Below are 21,457 nucleotides of genomic sequence, written 5' to 3'. Positions count from 1 at the left end.
AGACGCACTGACCCACTGCGCCACAGGAGGGCAAGGGCAGCGACACGTTAGCTGAGAAGTGTAGGTGCATGTGTCAACAAGAACAAAGCAGTAATAAGAAGATGAGCCCTGCTGGGTCAAACCAAAGGCGTATCTCCCCATCTGAGAATCTCACAAGCAGGACATACAGGCAGTTGCCCTTTCCCAGTGGCTTTAGCCATCATGACTAGCAGAAATTAAATTCATTTCACATTGGAAGCAGAGGTTTATCAAATTTGGACCTTCCAAAATAATATGACAATTGAAACACAACGGTTCTTCGAAATTCATACTTTCAAAATTCATCCAGATTTTGTGATGCAATTCTCCAGCCATCCAAAGATCACAAAAGTGATTGTATTAGGTGAAAGTGTGCATAAAAACCTAACATGTTAGTGAAAGTAACATTTAAAAAACAGGTCAACAATGCATATGAAGTGGTGCTTATTAGGAGCAATTTGCACAAAAATGTTGAAGGATGCTCGTGAGCAGCTATTAAAAGGAAATCCACCAATTGCTTCAGAAAGGTGGGGAACTAAATTTAAGATTGGATTAAAATGAGAAACGGAGAGATCTTTCCACCCCTAACAGCCACTGTAAGTAAGCCTTATCCTCTGTGGATTTGCCTAATCCCACTTTAAAGCCATCCAATTTATCACCATATCTTGTGGCACTGAGTTCCATAGTTCAGCTACCCCCCCCCAAACTCTCACCTGATGCTCCGGAATGCTCTCCTGATCACCCAGGAAGTGGTACGGGCCACAGGATTCCGCGGTGCCCCCTGCAGATTACACCAGAACAGGTTTTATTGTACCCACCAGCCAAGATCTGGAGTTCAAAATGGCAAGAGCTGTTAGGAGGCAGTTCCCTGGAAATGGCCTCTGCAGCCAAAGTGTCCAGGACACAAGCACTGCCAGGTACAAACAAACAAAGGCAGAAGCAGGAAGCGAACTCTTACGCCTTTCCGCAAAAGCAGGGACCTGCTTTTCCCCCCGCCCCCCTCCCAATCCTAAGCATGTCTGCTGGGAAGCAAGTCCTGCTGTTTCAATAGTGCCTGGTTCTATGTTGAGACAGGGCTCCTATGCCTTTAAAAAAAACCAGCCTGAGAGGTTGAAATTTTACGGGTGAAGCGTTCTCCATCATATAGACCAGGCACAGGCAAACTCGGCCCTCCAGATGTTTTTGGCCTACAACTCCCATGATCCCTAGCTAACAAGACCAAGTGGTCAGGGATGATGGGAATTGTAGTCTCCAAACATCCGGAGGGCTGAGTTTGCCTATGCGTGATATAGACTGTCAGGCAGCTGTTAAATGCTTAGGAGCCCCTCCACCTGCAAAAGAGGAGCGACAATCATTTGTACATTGTTTTAATTGTCTGTTTTAACCATATCTGCACAGCAGTTTTTAATGTTGTGAGTGTCCTCTATTTAAGAGGCTTTTTACTCTGCAGCCTCTTATAGTTGTTTTAACTATGAGTATTTTAGTTCTTTTGCTCTTACAGTTGTTTTAACTGCGTGTCCTTGTTTGTTTTTAGTTCTTATTTGTTTAAATTATCAGTTTTTTATCCATCCACTATCCATGTCTAATCGTGTATTTTATCCAGATGTTATATCCTATGCCTTATCGGTTAAAAAATCCTAACTGCTATTTTATTTATATGCTTTTTTTAATCCTGGTCTGAGACTGTAATAAAGTTCATTCATTCATTCATTCAGGAGCCCCTCAACCTGCAAAAGAGGAGCGACAATCATTTTCCAGAACCCTGATTTATCACTGGTTCTTTTGCCCACCCTCCGTCTCCATCATCTTAAATATATCTGTGCCCCCCAGCAGGTGGGGAGCAGATGCAGCAGGACTGGAGACAGAGGAAGTGGAAAAGGGCATGGCTTGCCTTATCTCCCAAGGCCACCAAAATCAATAAATTTTTTAAAATGCAATATATGGTTTCCAGATGGAGACCAGGGAACTAGTACATGCACACACCATCACAAATCATTTCAACCGTCTCTTAACCTGGTGGTTGTTGTTGTGAGGAGAGGTCTGCTGGATGTCCTCCAGGAGGGGAAACGTAACCGTGGTCACTTCCTGGAAGACAAGTCTCCACACCCGCATCAGTTGTATCTACAGGAGGCCCAGGATAGAAATGCCTTCTCTGTCCCACATCGGGCTGGTCTTGAGCCGAGTCCACCGGTGGCAGGTAAGTCGAAGGATGAGGCTCCAGCTCCTTCAAGCAGCCTTGGCTTTGTGCAAACTCAGAACGGGGAGCCAAATCTGGATAATGTAAGATTTGATGGATTAGATCAGTATATCCCCCATTTCATAGATGGCCTGCACACCCGTTCAAACTCCAAGGCTACAAATGAGGTACTTTAAGCAGGAATGCCAATAGCTATTAGATCAGAACAACTGAGCAGCTGGATCCACCCCTCTTATTATTCCCACTTACTGTTTCCAGCAGAAGCCAGTCTCTTAATAAAGCATGAAAGAGAGGGGCTTCTCCTTTTATTTGTCCACAGCATCTGGTATTCAAAGGTATACTGCCTCTTACCATGGAAGATCCATTTAGCTACCTGTTAAAGGTAAAGGTAAAGGGACCCCTGACTGTTAGGTTCAGCCGTGACCGATTCTGGGGTTGCGGCACTCATCTCACTTTATTGGCTGAGGGAGACGTGTACAGTTTCCGGGTCAAGTGGCCAGCATGACTAAGCCACTTCTGGCGAACCAGAGCAGCGCACGGAAACGCCGCTTACCTTCCCGCTGGAGCGGTACCTATTTATCTACTTGCACTTTGTCGTGATTTCGAACTGCTAGGTTGGCAGGGGCAGGGACCAAGCAACGGGAGCTCACCCCGTCGCGGGGATTCGAACTGCCGACCTTCTGATCGGCAAGTCCTAGGCTCTGTAGACAACCCACAGCGCCACCCGCGTCCCTTTTTAGTTACCTGTTAGAAAGTTACCTGTTAGAAAGCCTATATTCCACAAATAGGCTTCAGTTTTATTTTCAGCTTTAAAAAACAACAAAACCTTTCAGAGACTGGGACTGAATATCTGGGAACTTTAGTAGCTGATCCTGTTAAAACTCCTCAGAATCTTTAGGTTTGGACAGTAGTGGAAAAACCCAGCTTGACAGATGATCCAGCTAACATTGCAATCCTCCCCATAAGACCCACTGAACTCTCCTGGGCTTTATGCAAAAGCATACAGGAAGCAAACAGGCCTTCTGAAGGGCTTGTAGAATTTAGATCCCTTGCCCAATGAAGGCTAGAGACAGGAAGAACAGAATGAGACCTTCAGAAACAGCCACATCCGAGCCCCTTTTAACCTATTCCGATGCATTTACTGCCTGAGAAACAGAGTCCACCTGTTGTTCAAATTTCAGGGCATCCACACTGTCCAAATCGGAGACAATGGGCCTAGAACCTAGATTACTTTACCTGATCAAAAAGCTTTACACAAAGAACACCTATCGCATAAGAACAACACCAGGGAATGCAATGGCAGATCCTGTTGTTATAAACAGAGTAGTAAAGCAGGGCTGTGTACTCGCTCCCTCTCTTTTTAATCTTTTTCTTAACGACCTCGCTTCTCTACTAAAACAGGTGGATGCCCACAGCCCAAAACTCAACCCATCAAGCATTCCCATCCTTCTACAGGCAGATGATATGATTTTGCTTTCACGGACAAGAATGGGCCTAAAACGTTTGTTAAATTCCTGTACTGACTATCTGTCCAGAATGAAATTGTGCATGAACTTTGATAAAAAGCAAAATAGTGGTTTTTGGGAATTCACGCAAAAGCTATAGCTGGGTATTTGGTGGAAAACCCATCCAGCAGGTATTCAAATTCATCTACCTGGGAATCACATTCCATCATAGGCTTCTATGGTCCTTGCACCGTGCGACGGCAGTAAATGCCAGTAAGATCTCTATGCAGACCATAATGCGTTTCTTTATAACAAGAGGTAATTTGCATATCCCCTCTGCCCTCAAGGTCTTCAACGCCAAAGATATAACTCAGTTGCTCTACGGAATTCCAGTCTGGCTGCCAGGGTTTACCCAGCTGGAAGAACAAGTGCAGGCAGCTTTCCTTTTTAAGATTTTTGCTGTCCCACGTTGTGTACCCTATGCAGCCTTGTGTCTAGAGGGAGGTCAACACAAGGTAGAGACCATAGCCTGGGCAAGATTTCTTACACGCTGGTTAAACATCTGATTCACAACAGATAAAGATCCTCTCCCTAGTGAACTTTTGCTAGATCCCTTTCTTTCCCCAGGGCTACAACGGTTTAACATAAAGGTACAGCAACTTGGGCTGTCAGTGGAATTTTTGCGATCAATGTCCCCACCATCTGCAAAGGCTGTAATAAAAACTAGGTTGTGGGACATGGAACGCCAGGAACTAACAGCAGCAGCAGAGAAAACATGTTCCCCTCTTAACTTTCAACTTTCTTGGGCGCATGAAATTAACCACAATTATCTTGAATTTTTGCTTAATCCTCAAGAAAGAAGGGCATTTTCGCTGGCCAGGTTTAATTCAAATCCTTCAAACCTCCAGTGGGGAAGGTTCTCGGGAATGGTGGAAGGAGAAAGAATTTGCCCATGTGAAGACCATCAGGTGGAAATTCTTACACGTATGGTTCTTAAATGTAAAATATATGTTGATCTCTGCCAGCAGTTCCTAGATCAACTCTGCATCCCCAAATGGAAACCAGAGTTGGAGGTCATACATTTTCTATTATTGGGGAATAATCAGGAGCTCACCAAGTTAGTGGCTAAATATCTTTATCTGGTTTTTTGTCGTCGAAACGCGTTGCAGACGTGTGATCTCCCTGGAGACCTAGAGATGTCATGTTAGACTGCTTTGCCTCTTTCATTTGACAAATGTTTTGTGTCACTGGGAAGGTGGGAATTCTGTATTGATTTGCTGTGGATGTTTGTATGTGATACCAATAAAAGGTTTGATGATGATGACTAAGGATACCAATAGGCTTCTGCAAGTCATACTTCCAGGGAAGTCTTTGAATCCAATCCAATAGCAGAAAGGAACAGTCTCAGATGTGCCAGAATAATTGTAAAAGGGATTCATTTAACTGGCCCCAGTGCAGCTGTGTCTTCCTTTCTGTGAACACCTGCCACTGTTCATCCTTTCGTTCTTTTACCTGGTGTTGATCCACTGGTTCTGGGAAATTCCGGCTGGGTGCAGTTGGCATTGCAAAGACTTCCTTCCTCCTTAAATGAGATGAGAAGGAGAAGAAGAAAAACAGGTTAAACAGAGCTTGGAGCCAAGTGGGGGCAGGTCTGGGGCAGCAGGCAAGAAGGCGGATGAAGTGCCAACAAGGGACAAGTCACAGAGGCCACAGACAAATCACCAGGGCTCATCGTGAACAGTCTTCATCACCCACCATTGGGAGGAGGTGGGACTGGAAGAGTTTGGATTTGATATCTTGCTTTATCACAACCCTAAGGAGTCTCAAAGTGGCTAACAATTTCCTTTCCTTTCCTCCCCTTCAGGTGTATCTGAAGAAGTGTGCTTGCACACGAAAGCTCATACCAAGAACTAACTTAGTTGGTCTTAAAGGTGCTACTGGAAGGATTTTTTTTATTTTGACTATGGCAGACCAACACGGCTACCTATCTGTAACTCCCCCACAACAAACACTCTGTGAGGTGAGTGAGGCTCAGACACTTCAGAGAAGTGTGACTAGCCCAAGGTCACCCAGCAGCTGCATGTGGAGGAGCGGGGAAGCGAACCCAGTTCACCAGATTACGAGTCCACCGCTTTTAACCACTACACCACACTGGCTCTACATATAACTCTATGTCATATATATAGTCAGAACTCTACATAGCAACCCCAGTTACATCCCCTGAACCGAGTAGCACATCCAGGGGATCACCCATCTTCTGCCCTTTAGGCGGCAGTTCCACAGATCTCTGCAGATAAATCTTCTGTTCATCAATGCAAAATGTATACGCCACACTCTCCGACATCAGGATGGCATCCGATGTGGTATTAAACCACGAGAAAGCGACGCAAAGCCAAAACAAGTGTTTTCTGAAAGCAGCCACGTTGCTGAAGCCGAGGGGGGGAAACCAACGGAGGAGAGGCGACACTGGTGAGTGCCAGATTCTGCCGTCAGCGTGACAATGGAGGCATTGCCTCACCCGTCTGTCATGGGGAATGGTATTCAGAGGAGTACCATCACCTGGCAACAGAGACACATCCCCTGGACTTCCCAGAGACGGCAACCATGCGGGAGGTGGAGCAGGAAGCAGGAAGTCCCTGTTTTCTGCCTCAGATGGTAAAGCAGGCTTTGGGTGCCATGTGCCTCAAGTTGGGAAACAGCTGCTTCTCTTCAGCTTAATCCAAGTGGCCAGAAAGAGCTAGATCACAAATCAGCCCATCGACACCCCACCCAAGAAGTCTTACCTCCCACTGCCGACATCTGGTTCGGAGCTCTGAAAGCCAACCCGGTTCCCAAATGGCCTCTTGCACAGACTTCTCCAGCAGGCAGGGGTCAGAGAGTTTCAGGCGCTCTGCCAGCTGTGCGATTGGGAAGAAGCGAGGAGAGGAGCAGTTAGTTCAGAGGATCCAGAGTCACTGCTCCAGTCAGCAGAGGGCTCTTTAAGTTAGGTGGCAAAAGAGGATTTTTTAAAGGGGGGAGGGGGGAACCAAGCAAGAACTGTTAGCTCTGCCTTCAAGACAAAAACTCTTCTTTTGATAATACCAAGGGGGGGAAATCCTGATCCTCTCAGCGCCATTCTAGAAGGCCAGTTGTGGTTACTGGGAGCAGAAGATGGGATGTTGGTGAGTGAAATCATTGGTCCATCTAACTTAGCCTAACCTATTGTTTTTTTTATAACACACTGACATGGTGCTTAACTGCATTCTAGAAGGCTCCACTGCCTGTTCACCTGCCTTCTCCAAACATTCAAGCTGTGGAGAAAAATGTGAGTGCAGCAACATCTTTCTCCACTGGCCTCCCCCCCCCCCCCCCCGCCCCCAATCTCAGCAATTGTGTGGATTGGGCCAGAGAGAATGTGTGTGTCACAGCTGCAACATCACCTGTGCAGTGCCACAGAGAACATCATCCAACAGCCCCCCAAATCTGACATGGGAATTGGATCTGCCACCTGCCTATACCTGGTGACTCCACTACCTAACACCTCAGAATGTCCCAAATGGCACAGAACTCAAATGCCCCACAGAACTCAAAAGCAGCCATGGAGAAGCAAGACTCGTCTCCACAAGAGCTACGCTTGCTAAATTACTTCTCTAAATTGCAGCGCTTATCCCACCTGTGACAACTCTCTCCAAATTCAGCAATTATTAGCAGGTTGTTCATGTCATTTGCTCCTCGCGAGAAACGTGTTTCTTGGAACATGTCGAGGCCCCTTCTCAAATTCCGGGGCTTTCAGCCATTCGTGTTAACGTATGTGCGAAACACAGATTAGGCAAATGCGATTATCATTAAATGAAACATTAGAAAGGAATTAACAGATCAGCCTGTAACTAACTGAGCTACTTAAGCCCTGTGCCACATTTGTAATTTGTGCTGTTTCTGATTTAGCCGTCTTTCCTTCCATTTATTCTGAATATTTATACAGCTGAATCCACCATGGAGGGCAAACAGAGGTTGTTTGCTACGGACTGACATAATTTCAGGTCTCCTCCTCAATCAGCTGCTGAACAAGTCCGCAATGAGGCTGACTCCCAAGCAAGACCCCTTCTTGGGATACAAGGGTTTGGCTTCTCAAAGCAGGCTCATGTCACATCTGAGCTGGGTTGCTGGAGCTTTTTCTGTGCAGGGCAGCCCTAGGGAAGTGCTTGGAAACATGGGCTGGTTCAAAACACGGCAACCAAGTCCTTAACAGGAACTGGCCATTGTGAGCATAAACATAAAGGTAAAGGGACCCCTGACCATTAGGTCCAGTCGTGGCCGACTCTGGGGTTGCAGCGCTTATCTCGCTTTACTGGCTTCCGGGTCATGTGGCCAGCATGTGGCGAACCAGAGCAGCGCACAGAAACGCCATTTACCTTCCCGCTGGAGCGGTACCTATTTATCTACTTGCACTTTTGACGTGCTTTCGAACTGCTAGGTTGGCAGGAGCAGGGACCGAGAAACGGGAGCTCACCCCGTCGCAGGGATTCGAACTGCCGATCTTCTGATCGGTAAGTCCTAGGCTCTGTGGTTTAACCCACAGTGCCACCCGCCTCCCTTCATGTCCCTCTTGGGACATGAAGTTCATTGTGAGCATAGCACACCTGTAATCAGATCCCTCCCCATAAACAGAGCTAAAGGAATCAGGCACATAAACAGGTGTGTTCCAACAAAAGACACCTGTATCCACATATATACTGTATTAGTCTCAATATAGGATGTGCTCTCCCACACTTTAATCTGGTTTGCATAAAACCTGTGCGGCCTACAATTGTGCTCCTATAGCACAATTGGACAAATTTGAAGTTATCATTGTTAGGCCGAATTGCTGTGATAAAAATGAATGTGTTGCCAAGGATGTTGTTTCTGTTTCAAACATTGCAAATTTTGGATAAGATGGATTGTTTCAAGAAGTGGCAGAAAGATATTTCCAGATTTGTTTGGCAGGGCAAGAAGCCTCGAATAAAATTTAAGATATTAACTGATGCCAAAGAAAGAGGTGGATTTGCCCTGCCAGATCTTAAACTTTACTATGAATCAGCTGCTTTTTGCTGGCTGAGAGAATGGCTGCTTCTTGAAAATACTGACGTGTTGGATCTAGAAGGTTTCAATAATGCATTTGGCTGGCATGCATATTTGTGGTACGATAAGGTAAAAGCACATAAAGCGTTTAAAAATCATATTGTTAGAAAATCATTGTTTAATGTTTGGATAAGATATAAGGATTTGTTAGAAAAGAAAACCCCAAGATGGTTGTCACCAATGGAAGCGAAGGCACTGAAAAAACTCAATATGGAGGCCAAATGGCCGAAATATTGGGAAATTCTGGATCAAGATGGAGACAGAATAAAATTGCAGAGTTTTGAAAAATTGAAAAACAAAGTGCGAGATTGGCTCCATTATTACCAAATAATGGAGGCATACAATTTGGACAAAAAAGTTGGTTTCCAGGTGGAAAAATCAAAATTGGAAACAGAATTGTTAGATCCAAAAATCAAGAATTTGTCAAGAATGTATAACTTGCTGTTGAAATGGAACACTCAGGATGAAATGGTGAAATCAGCTATGATTAAATGGGCACAAGATGTTGGGCATAACATAATGATGGTCGACTGGGAACAGTTATGGACCACAGGTATGAAATTCACGGCATGTAATGCCCTAAGAGAAAATTTAATGAACATGATTTATAGGTGGTACATGACACCAGTCAAGCTTGCAAAAATTTACCATTTGCCCGACAATAAATGTTGGAAATGTAATGAGACTGAAGGTACATTCTTTCACCTTTGGTGGACATGCCCAAGGATTAAGACATTCTGGGAGATGATTTATACTGAAATGAAAAAGGTATTCAAATATACCTTCCTGAAGAAACCAGAGGCCTTTCTCCTGGGCATGGTCGGCCAATTGGTGCCAAAGAAGGATAGAACTTTTTTTATGTATGCAACAACAGCAGCAAGAATACTCATCGCAAAGTATTGGAAGACACAAGATTTACCCACCCGGGAAGAATGGCAGATGAAGTTGATGGACTATATGGAACTGGTGGAAATGACTGGCAGAATCCGAGACCAGGGGGAAGAGTTGGTGGAAGAAGACTATTTACAGAAATATTGTAAAATTAATGAATGTTAGAAAAATGTTGGAATGAAGTTATACGGCTTTAGTAGAAATATTATAAGGAATTAAGTATAAATAGATTAATAGAGTATTAAAGGAAAAAATAAGGTTAGAATGTGTTAAGATAATTATAGGATAGAAAACAGAGGAAGATGGAAAGGAATTGCTGACACAATTAAAAGAAGTGGAATACAAAAAGGGAGGTGTGAGGAGGTCGTTGAAATAAGTGAATGAAAGATAAGATATTGAAATTGTTTGATGTGTTTTAAACCGTTTTTGTTTTGTTTTGTTAGTTTAATGTGTTAGTGTTATGTAGTGTTTTTGTATCGTATTGTATTGTTTTTGTAGTGTTTAAATTGTTGGAAAAGTAATAAATATTATTTTCAAAAAAATAAAACCTGTGCGGCCTACAATTGTGCTCCTATAGAAATAGAAACCGTTATTTAAGACGAGACCTTGGGAGCCACGTGGAATTTCAACATACTTTGGTAGTTTTTGTAAATGGATGACCCACTCCAGTTGTCCAGGGATTTATTTATTGTGAGACAAGTAGCACTGGATGGTGCCAGAGATTGATTATATACATAAAATTTCATTTCAATGGGATCTCATTTTAGGGGTACAGTCTATATTCAGGGGAGGTTTCTATTCAAAACCAATACTGTACTAATTTAGGGGTTGGAATAACTGCTGGCATAAAGCAGAAAAGGGAAGGTGAGAGAACAGCTGGACACAGATTCGTACCTTAAAAACGGTAATGGTCAGAAACCAGTGGAGGCTGTGTCACACTTCAAAAGAAAACTCCACTGTGGAGGTAAATTTAGACATGAATAAATGAATTCTGACACTATGACACTTGGGCTTGGGAAGGACGGGGCATGTCTAGCTCACTGTGGAAAGAGTTGGTCCCTCTCGCATAGGAGCATTCATCTTGCCAGTTCATCACCAGTTTGGAATAAGGATCAAGCTCTCTTGCAGGGGTCAGCAAACTTTTTCAGCAGGGGGGCTGGTCCACCGTCCCTCAGACCTTGTGGGAGGCCGGACTATATTTTGGGGGGGGGGGGAATGAACGAATTCCTATGCCCCACAAATAACCCAGAGATGCATTTTAAATAAAAGGGCACATTCTTCTGATTCCTGGACCCTCCGTGGGCCGGATTGAGAAGGCGATTGGGCCGGATCCGGCCCCCAGGCCTTAGTTTGCCTCCCCATGCGAGTCTCTTGTGACATGAAGTGCATAGCCCAAAGCCCACCTTGATCACTTGCTCCAGGAGGACAGGGTACGTGTTCTGCTTCTGAGCAAGAAGCGCAGTCGCTGCCGCTTCGCAGTAATGCAAGGCCTGGGCAGGGAGGCCACAGTCCACCAGGCGAGAGGCATAGATCAACTTGTAAACCTGCAAAAGACAATTGGGGGGGGAGGCTTATACAGATTGCAGGGGGAGAGGAGGAATGAGATGCATTTGGGGGCACTCTGTTCAGGTTGCTGTGGGGAGCTGAGTCAATGAAAAGTAATTAGATAACCCTCTTTCCACTTCTGCAGGAGAGCAGCAGTCCCGGAAAAGTGGCAGGATTGATATTTGGGGCAGACCTCATCAAAATCCAACTATTCTGGACAACAGCCATACAAGAAATATGTAAAATAACTAAGCAAGTAATAGACATCACCCCAGAATTGGCCCTACTAAACATCTTCCAAGACAACAATGCCCATTTACACCACAAAGAACTCATAACCCACCTGCTCTCAGCAGCCAGAAACACCATAACCAGACACTGGAGAGACCTGTCAGGAGTAAGCATGGACCAATGGTACCAAATAGTATGGGAAACAGCCCTACTAGAAAAATTAACTAATAAACTGAAACTGACATGGGGACAAACAGAAGAAGACGCCTTCACCCGGGTATGGCTCCCCTTTATCACATACACAGCCCAACAGGACAATGACAATAATCCACCAACAGCATACAAATCAATATGGCTAACCTGATCCAAAACACCCACCCACCTCACTCACACACGGAAACAAAGATCACCACAGCCAATCACAAGCAAACAATCACACCCTAGGCCAACCCCAACCTCTCTCACCACCAAAGGAACACAAGTGAACAACACAAGCAACGCTGACACCAAACTCTACATACATTAAACATAATAGAAACACCGCCACCCGACCCCACCCCCATCCATCTTCCCTCTCTCCACCCCCCCTTTTCTTTTTTCTTTTTTTTTATTCTCCCCCTAATGCCTCAACAAATGAAACGGAATTGTAAAAATGTTACATGGGAAAAAAAATACGAGGCACTACACTTCTGTAAAACAAGAAAATCCTTAATAAAATATTTTTAAAAAAATAAAAAAACAGCTCATGCACCTGAAGGCCAGCTTACATGTTGTTAAGTTCTTTTAAAGTGTTTACAGTTAAGTTAGCTGTAGCGTACTGGCTAGGAGACAGCTGTGGAACAAAAAAACTCTTATCTCTTAACCTGAAGATAGTGTTATGAGTTCGGGGTGGGGAGCAGAGGCCTGGACCCACTTCTAATTCATGGATCCGGAATGAATTCAATTCCTGGAATAGCCAGTCTAGCTTCCTGGTGAAGTAATGGCCCTCTAAGTATGGGCCATTAAGGTAACAAAGGACGTGGTTCTGTGCCAGATATCAGATGGTTAGGGCTTCCTCCCTCAACTCACTGAGAGTTAGAAAGCCAAAAGCCAGAGTTGAGAGTTGAGTTCTGTGAGCTATAAGTTGGAATCTGGCAGGCTGCAGCGATGAGATGCCAATGCTGTGAGCCCCTTCACTGGAGGCTCAGGTGGCTTATATGTGTAAACAAACCATATATCATAAAGACACCACAGTCTCTCCTGTGCCGAATCCTGAATAAGCTCCTGGATCCCCTGGAATCTTGCAGGGCTTGGAGACTGGGCAACAATAGAAAGGCAGATCACTCTTAAAAACCTGTTTTGCACGTCACACTAACCTAGATGAAGGGGCTTCACCTGGGTGATGTCTGGTCTAAGGACTTTGTCTATAAACCCTTATTTACTAGCTCTTAATAACTCAGCAAAATTTGCCAAGGCAAATTCACTTTGTGCATTCGGTTAGCTTGATTCAGCTACCACAGAAGGAGGCTGCCGGGGGTGTGAGTGTGATATAGAGCAGATAAAATGGCCAGAGGTGAAGAATAAGCAGCCCCTCTCTCCCCATTCCCGACCCCAATCACTCATCCTCTGCTCAAGATTGCAGCTTCCACAGCGGCTTTTGATCTGCCGAAAATGTCAGGGGGAAATTATATGTGATTGAGCATCAAGCATCCTTGGGTCCTTTAAAATCCTGCCAAAGGCCAGGCAAAGAGGCTTGGTTTCTCCTGCCCTTGCGATAGACAGGACTATTTTACTATTTTAATCATGCTTTTTAAAGGGCACTTCCACAAATGAGGCTTCGGCCTAGTAATGATGTATTGCATTCATCCTACAAACTGAATCAGGTTGTATACCAGGGCCAGCCCTGCTACAAAGCAACTTAGCTCTGTTCTTCAGCATTACTCCCCCAAACCCTGCCAGTTATGGGAGGCAGGAATGGGGATTAACATTGACCCCACCCCATAACAGCTATCCCAGATAATAAGGGGTGGGGAGGAAGGAGGGAGCATAGCACCTGCTAAGTGGGATTTGCTTGATTCAGATTGTAATGGCTATTGTACAAGATGCTCATTCACATAACAAACGCCTCTCCCCTGCTTCACATTCCACATTAAAAATGATCGCACACTGATAGCACAGGAAAAGCTCAAAGGTATGAGACGTCTCAAAGTGCAACTTTGGCCAAGTACAGATCAATATCCTAAACTGGCCTTACGTCAGGTTAGATCAGAGCTTTCCAAACTTTTCGTGTTGGCGACACACTTTTTAAGGCATGAATCATTTTGCGACACAGTAACTCCATTTTACAGTGGTACCTCAGGTTAAAGACGCTTCAGGTTACAGACGCTTCAGGTTACAGGCTCCGCTAACCCAGAAATAGTACCTCAGGTTAAGAACTTTGCTTCAGGATGAGAACAGAAATCGCGTGGCGGCAGCGGGAGGCCACATTAGCTAAAGTGGTGCTTCAGGTTAAGAACAGTTTCAGGTTAAGTACGGACCTCCAGAACGAATTAAGTTCTTAGCCCGAGGTACCACTGTATTAGCAAACCAGAGGTTAAACTGACCCCTTTCCAGCCCCAGGGGGAGCGTTTGTGCAACACACCTACACGCTGCAGCCGACACACTAATTGTCGCGGCACACAGTTTTGAAAGCTCTGGGCTAGATCATTAGCTCACACTTCTTATTGGCAGCAACCCACCCAAAAAGACCTCCTGGTCCCTCCAAATGGAAGTTGCTGGGGACTGAACCAGGAGCTTTAAACATGGGGTGCAGGTGGCCCCTATAGCCCACCCCCTAGGGGAAACTTTGTTAACCCTGACAAGGCTCAAGACCCAAAAGCTCTTGTTTAAAAAGCATTTTTAGAGATGATCCATTAAACTTCAATGAGCTCCGGATGTTCTTAAATGACTGGTTGGAGTCAGAGGGCATCTGTTACCTGGAAAGAGGGAATGAAAGCCTGGGGACTCCTCAACAACTGGCAGTACTCCAAGATCTCTGTCCTGCGGATGCCCTCTGTCCTGGCAAACTGGGCAAAGGTCTGGCTGAAAGGAAGAAACGGACAGAGAGTCAGGGATGGAAAGTGAACAGCATTCTCTAAAGCAGCCTCTTAGATTCCGGTCCCCACATTTCCATGTCACTCTGTGGTGGTGGAGGTTTTTAAAAAAAGCCCTCGTGAAAATTCACCAGCATTTTAATGGGCATTTCTCTTAATGCACCTGTCAGAGCTGCTTCCAGATCCTAGCTCACAGAGGATCACGCTAGCCAGCGATCATTAAATAAAAGTCTTTATTGAGTTACAGTTTCCATTCTCAAGCTGCTGCGTGCAACTCTACGTCTCATGGTTAGATCGGCGAAGCTCCATCTGAGTCTCCGCCCCTTGTACACCAACTTAATATCCTAGCCTTGCTCCACCTTTTCCGCCTGACTGTTCTTCTCTGGGTCCCTCTGCCCCCCGGGGTCTCTTCCTTCCGGGATTCCTCTGACGCTGACGCTGACCCCCCTGACTCTTCTCCCTCCTTTCGGCGGGCTTTAGGACCTGGCTCCCTTTCCGGGCTGCCTACTGCGCCACCTTCCTGTGCATTTGAACTTGGCACGCGCGCCCAACCTTCCACCTTCCGTCTGACCGTTTCTTCGCTCCCCGATGGAGGTGTGGCCACTCCTGACTCGTGCCCTCCCCCCTGTTGTGAGCTGCCAGCGCTTGATCCCTGGCGCCCTTCCTCTTCCCTGCTCTCTGGCGGTGACGCTGGTCCTGATTTCCAACTGCTCCCCTCTGAGTCCCCTCTGGCTCTATCTTCCTGGGGTGTCCCCCTAGGCTCCCCCCTTGCCCTGGCCACTGGTGCTCCTTTCTGTGAATCTTCTGATTCACTGGAAAGACTCGGAGATCTCGGGTCGTCGTCATCACTCATCTTTTCTTCTGCCTCCTCTCCCTCGCTCTCTGTTTCCTCCCTTGCCCTTGCCTCTGCTCCTGAACCCCTGACAGCACCCATTTTGGCAAAGTAATTTCCCCCATTTTGTATGTTGTTTTCACTAATATACACATTTTTTATGGAAAGCTTACCCTAGCATACGCATTTTGTACACATTACTTGGCTGGACTGCTGCACTGCAAAATTTGGAAAACCACAAATTTCAAAGGATGGCTGTGTTTCAGTTTTGAAAAGCGCAAATCTAGGCAGATTTTGTCTTTAAACGAGAACCAAAATGGATTTCTCCACCCATCCCTAACTTATTGAATCCAACAGGACTCATTTCTGAGTAACTACTGGCTAAATTTTTGGTTATTTAACAGGGGAGGGGAGGACTGTAGTACTTGGAGACTTAGGGAAGTTAAAACAAGAAAAGGGAGCCGGGACCGAGCAACGGGAGCTCACCCCATAGCGGGGATTCGAACCGCCAACCTTCTGGTCGGCAAGCCCTAGGCTCGGTGGTTTAACCCACAGTGCCACCCGCGTCCCTTTCTGGCTAGTGGTACCTGCAGCCAATCAGAAGGAGGCTAAAGCTGAGCACTCTGGTGGATTTCTGAGGCACTGCATCACCCAACCTCTGGTCCAGCGGAGCTTTTCATCACATGCCCCCATCCCTAACACACTGAATCCAACAGGAGTTGTTGAAAGGGCTGAACTGCAAGCCTTTCTTCCAACGCCTGGAGCTGGCAGCAGCCACTGAATTCATTTCAGTTCATTACTCACCCACCCATTAACTGGTTAATCAGTTAGGCTTAAACAAATCTGCAAATTACAGAGACTTCAGTAGATCAGCCCTTCGGATAAGTGAAAGGAAATGTCACACAACCTACACTTAATAAACCAAAGCTAGTTGCCATTGCTAGAATGAAATAATATTTTTAATTCCCACCCACCCTCCATTACATTCCTTACTAAAGTAAGACGCAAGAACCAAAATAGCTTTATAAAACAGCCTTTAAAAATAAACAAACGTTTCTGTGGCTTATAGTCCCACCAGTTTGCCCTCGCTAATTGGAGTTTGTCTGCACAACTCAGAGAATTGTGTGTTTATTTTTCTGTTCCCTGGTTCAGAAGAGGACGAAGCAGAAGGTACGGCTTCTCCTATAGACCACAGACCATGTCATGTCCTTTTATGCCACCCCTACTACCAAGATGCTAGTATAACGATTATTGCCCCCTTGCTTTGAAGAATGCCCAGGTGATCTAGATTGGAATTGTCCAGTTTGCTTCTAGAAGATGGAAGACCAGAGATTACAGCATTAGTCGCAAAATTTTGCACGACAGCCTATAAAATACATCAGTCATTCTTACCTGCTGGATCTACATAGACTTTTTATCTCTCTCTTAAATTATTAACTCTTCAATTTTGCTTACTTGCTATTTTGTTTATTTTATCCGTGTTAGGATTTGTTGTATGAAATAGAGTCCACAAGCACATTCCAGGCAGAGGGCCTTCTCAGTGATAGCCCCCGCCCTGTGGAACGTCCTCCCATCAGATGTCAAGGAAATAAACAACTACCTGACTTTTAGGAAACATCTGAAGGCACCCCTGTTTAGGGAAGTTTTTAATGTTTCACGGTTTATTGTGTTTTTAATATTTTGTTGGGAGCCTCCCAGAATGCCTGGAGAGGCCCAGCCAGATGGGATAAAATATTATAACAACAACAACAATAATTTGAGAACCTCATCATCAGTCCATCAACTAACGCACTGGTTGACAAATCTATTAATTAAACCAATTTTAAAAACCACCTAGCCGTAGTAAATGCAGAGTTAGCAGAGACCACAGTCCTTGCCACTTTCTTCCTTCTCTAAAGAGATGGGCATTTCCTTTTTCTAATTCTAAGCTAAGAGGTTTCACTGTCTTAAGGCACCACACCACTCAGCTAAAACTGGCTGCTTCTTTCTGTTGTTGTGCAAAATACCAAGCAGGCTGGGGGTGGGAGGGTTTAATGCTTCAAGTCAGATGCCTGGAAAGAAGTCTCCCACTCCTCATGGTATCATAGAATCGTAAGGTAAAGGTAAAGAGACCCCTGACCATTAGGTCCAGTTGCGGACGACTCTGGGGTTGTGGCACTCATCTCGCTTTATTGGCCGAGGGAGCCAGTGTACAGCTTCCACGTCATGTGGCCAGCATGACTAAGCCGCTTCTGGCGAACCAGAGCAGCGCAAGGAAACGCCGTTTACCTTCCCGCCAGAGCGGCACCTATTTATCTACTTGCACTTTGACGTGCTTTCGAACTGCTAGGTTGGCAGGAGCAGGGACCAAGCAACGGGAACTCACCCCGTCGCGGGGATTCGAACTGCTGACCTTCTGATCGGCAAGTCCTAGGCTCTGTGGTTTAACCCACAGCACCACCCGCGTCCCCATAGAATCGTAGAACTGTAGAATTAGAAGGGATCCCGAGGGTTATCTAGTCCATCCCCTGCAATGCAAGAATCTCAACATGATGCAGTCCCTCATCCAGTTTGAACCCGTACACATAGCACGCTTGGCTTTGCAAATGTCCTGGCAGTTTTGTTGCTGAACCTGTTGCGGTTTGTTTCATTCTTCCACACTTAGCTAAAGAAGGTGTGTTGCAGCTAGAGGTGTATTCTTTCAAATTTTGAACTGTGTAAGCCATCCTGGAGTCAGAGATAATTTAGGGCAGTATCTGAATGCTTTCAATAAATTAAACATTGGCTTTCCCTTCTCGTGCTTGTTGTTGTTGTTTAGTCGTTTAGTCGTGTCCGACTCTTCGTGACTCCATGGACCAGAGCACGCCAGGCACTCCTGTCTTCCACTGCCTCCCGCAGTTTGGTCAAACTCATGCTGGTAGCTTTGAGAACACTGTCCAACCATCTCGTCCTCTGCCGTCCCCTTCTCCTTGTGCCCTCAATCAGGGTCTTTTCCAGGGAGTCTTCTCTTCTCATGAGGTGGCCAAAGTATTGGAGCCTCAGCTTCACGGTCTGTCCTTCCAATGAGCACTCAGGGCTGATTTCCTTAAGAATGGATTGGTTTGATCTTCTTGCAGTCCATGGGACTCTCAAGAGTCTCCTCCAGCACCAGAATTCAAAATCTCCAATGCCATGCTGGTTAAATCCTTCCTTCCTTCCTTCCTTCCTTCCTTCCTTCCTTCCTTCCTTCCTTCCTTCCTCCCTTCAGTGCCTGCTGAACCAAGCCAGACTTGGCTTCTCTGCTACAATAGAGCTTGCTTGGAGAAAAAAAGGAATGAAGACCAAGGGAGAGGGAAGGCTGGGATAATAAAGAACCTTGTTTTCTCCCTTTGAGCTCCCCATCACTGATAGCATTCAGAGTTTATATGCGTCGGCGAAAGTCTGAACTTTGCACTGAAATCCCTTGGAGGAACACGCTTACCTTGGAAGCAATTACACGGAGGCCTTTAGTATGGAAAATAAGAAAGCTAAGTTTATCATAGCAAATATGTGTTTGATGGTAAAGAGCTCCTAGTTTTATTTAACTATGTTGGAAAGGCAAGAAAGAGGCTCGCTGATCTCAGCAGAGACACACAAAATGCCTCCTCTCCCGTGGTGGGTCAAATAAGAAAGGAGGAAGAACAGGAAAGGAGAGCAGCAACTCTGCGTGGTATCAGTTTAACACCAGAAGGAAGCGCAACACGGCAGTCTAGGACGTCTGGAGGTCCCCCTCTCTACATTTCCCCCTCTCTACAAACTTCATTCGCCTTAATACAAGCTGAGCTGTATCCTAACCTTTCCAACTAAGAACACATTTACTGCACAGCAGTCATGAGACATTTGTCCAACAGTCTCCATGGTTCTACTTCAAATGTTCTAGATTCAGGTAGGTAGCCATGTTGGTCTGACGCAGTTGTTGTTGTTTAGTCATTTAGTCGTGTCCAACTCATCGTGACCCCATGGACCAGAGCATGCCAGGCTCTGGTCTGACGCAGTAGAAATATAAAAAAAAAAATTAAAAAATGTCCAGTGACACTTTAGAGACCAACTAAGTTTGTTCTTTCTTGCACACTTTCAGTGTATCTGAAGAAGTGTGCATGCACACGAAAGCTCATACCAAGAACAAACTTAGTTGGTCTCTAAGGTGCCACTGGGCAATATTTTTATATTTTATATATATATTTCTACTTCAAATGTGGTGGCGCTAACTGACGTTTGTTTGTGTGGGTTTGAAATATACACCAAGATTATTTCTCTCCTCATACTTCTCTCTCAGACCTCGAGCTGAGAGGTCAGCTTGGAGCTTCTCTCTGAGAGAATGCAAAAATAATAATTTATTATTTATACCCCAAGCAAGTGCGGCTGCCTTGTTCTGCTCCAGACTAGTTCGTTAAACTACAACTAGAAACTTTTCCATCCAAGTTATGTATTTCCCATGCTAAGCAGCTAACCTACAAGCCAAGGGTTGCCATAGGTAGCTGAACCAGTTAATCCCAGTACAAAGCACAGCATGGGAGGTGGGGAGTGCCACAACAGCTGGGCGGCTGCTGGATCCCCTCTGGCAACAGAAGTTGAGGCTCAGCTTTGAGGTGGCAGAAAGTCCGATTAGATTTCCTTTTAGAGAACTGTTGTGTCCCTCCCCACCACCACCAAATGCCCTGATTCCAAAGGAGCTACATTCAACAGCACCACAGTTGTCAGTTACATGTGTTGCTTGAAGACGCAAGGCTTGTTTAGACCTGTAATTCTAATAAGGAGCGAATGGTTTAAAGGTGAAATGAATCGTTAAAATCCTTTCCTTTTTATCTAGCCAGAGCACCATTAGCATAAGTGGAACTGTTGGCTCTTTAAATTGGATTTTTAACCTTAGCGGAGCCTCTTAAGGTGAATGACTAAATCGTTTGCAGCCGGCATGTCTCACCTTACAAGAAGCTGACTTCTTGGGGCACTTTAGAAGACGCAGAAAACCCAAACCTCTGTCTGTCTCACTGGTCGTGGAAGCACGTGTACAGAGAATCATAGGATTGCAGAGTGGCAGCTGGCATGTGGCAGAAGCCAGGACTGGACTGTGACTTATGTGTCTCACTCAACAAATACAAGATTTGACAGGTGACGTGCAATAATGTCAGCCCTATTGTGCATACACCAGTTTCACAATATCAGAAACAGGGCACACAATAGCAATGAAGGTTAAATTGCCAAATGTTGAGTTCAGATTCAGCGAGGGGGTGGTACTGAATTTAAGCCTATTGCAAAATTTCGTTTTGGTTCTACTCTGACTCCAGCGAGAGTAACTTTGGTCCGGCTGTGGAATGTTGCTGGCAAGGAGACCACAGGCATCTCAAGATTTGCTGGTTGGATACTGAAGTGCCATCTCTCAGCTTCGGAAGAAGCTAAATTCCATAAATCTAGTTTCCCATCCAAGACTCCTAAATACTGCACAGCGGGCAAAGTGAGCTTTAGTTCATCCCGTAACTTAAGATTAGTTTAGAGCTACAGTGACCTCATGTGGCCAGGTTGTGGCATTACACTCCACGCCCACAGCTGGTATTTCCACAATGCATGTCAAGCCCATATATCTGGCTATCGATGGAAATGTCACATTAGGCCTTGGGGCAGGAACTTGGAAAATAATGAATAGGTGTAGGTTTGCACAGGCATAGTGCTGTAATTATACATGCATAGCCCTAGCCCTCCCACTCAACCCTATCAGAAAGATTTCTTTTCTTTTTTCTTTTCTTTTTTCTTTTCTTTTTATAAAAAAAGGATTGCTAGAGCCAGTTCCTACATCCCTTCTACAGTCATACCTCACGTTCCGTTTGCTTCGTGTTACCTTTTTTCAGGTTGCGTCCTGCGGCGACCCGGAAGTACCGGAAAGCATTACTTCTGGGTTTCACCGCTCGCGCATGCGCAGAAGCGCTAAATCATGCTTCGTACATGCGCACAAGCGCCAAATCGCACCACGAACCTGCGCAGATCCGGCGCTTCAGGTTGCGGGCTTTTCATGTTGCGAGCGGGACTCCGGAACGGATCCCGTTCGCAACCAGAGGTACCACTGTATTATCATATCAGTTGCCACCATGCAGTAAAAATCAGTTAGCCTGGCAAAAGAGGATAGCGGATGATGCCTCCT

At 45.5% G+C, this 21,457-nt stretch overlaps 1 protein-coding gene and 1 long non-coding RNA gene across 8 annotated transcripts in view; one reads left to right on the top strand and one right to left on the bottom strand.

Moving 5' to 3' along the window:
- The window catches only part of LOC308480697, a 386,007-nt gene extending 364,967 nt beyond the window's left edge, over window positions 1-21,040 (top strand). Inside the window, exon 2 of the long non-coding RNA XR_013988240.1 lies at window positions 19,366-21,040. This is a non-coding gene — a long non-coding RNA (uncharacterized lncRNA). The remainder of the gene's footprint in view (window positions 1-19,365) is intronic.
- Window positions 1-21,457, bottom strand: part of SEC16B (SEC16 homolog B, endoplasmic reticulum export factor) — a 54,009-nt gene that overhangs the window by 11,153 nt on the left and 21,399 nt on the right. For all 7 annotated transcript variants that reach the window (XM_081012099.1, XM_081012098.1, XM_081012101.1 and 4 more), the window contains 6 exons: window positions 14,379-14,484; window positions 11,052-11,192; window positions 6,444-6,557; window positions 5,173-5,242; window positions 2,032-2,289; window positions 732-799 (listed from right to left, as the gene is read on the bottom strand). In XM_081012099.1, the coding sequence (XP_080868225.1) occupies window positions 732-799; window positions 2,032-2,289; window positions 5,173-5,242; window positions 6,444-6,557; window positions 11,052-11,192; window positions 14,379-14,484 (757 nt within the window). The remainder of the gene's footprint in view (window positions 1-731; window positions 800-2,031; window positions 2,290-5,172; window positions 5,243-6,443; window positions 6,558-11,051; window positions 11,193-14,378; window positions 14,485-21,457) is intronic.

This window comes from Podarcis pityusensis (assembly GCF_964106645.2).
Source record: "Podarcis pityusensis genome assembly, chromosome: 6".
Taxonomy (NCBI): Eukaryota; Metazoa; Chordata; class Lepidosauria; order Squamata; family Lacertidae; genus Podarcis; species Podarcis pityusensis.
The sequence above is the reverse complement of the archived record's forward strand: the minus strand, read 5'-3'. Positions and strand labels throughout refer to the sequence as shown.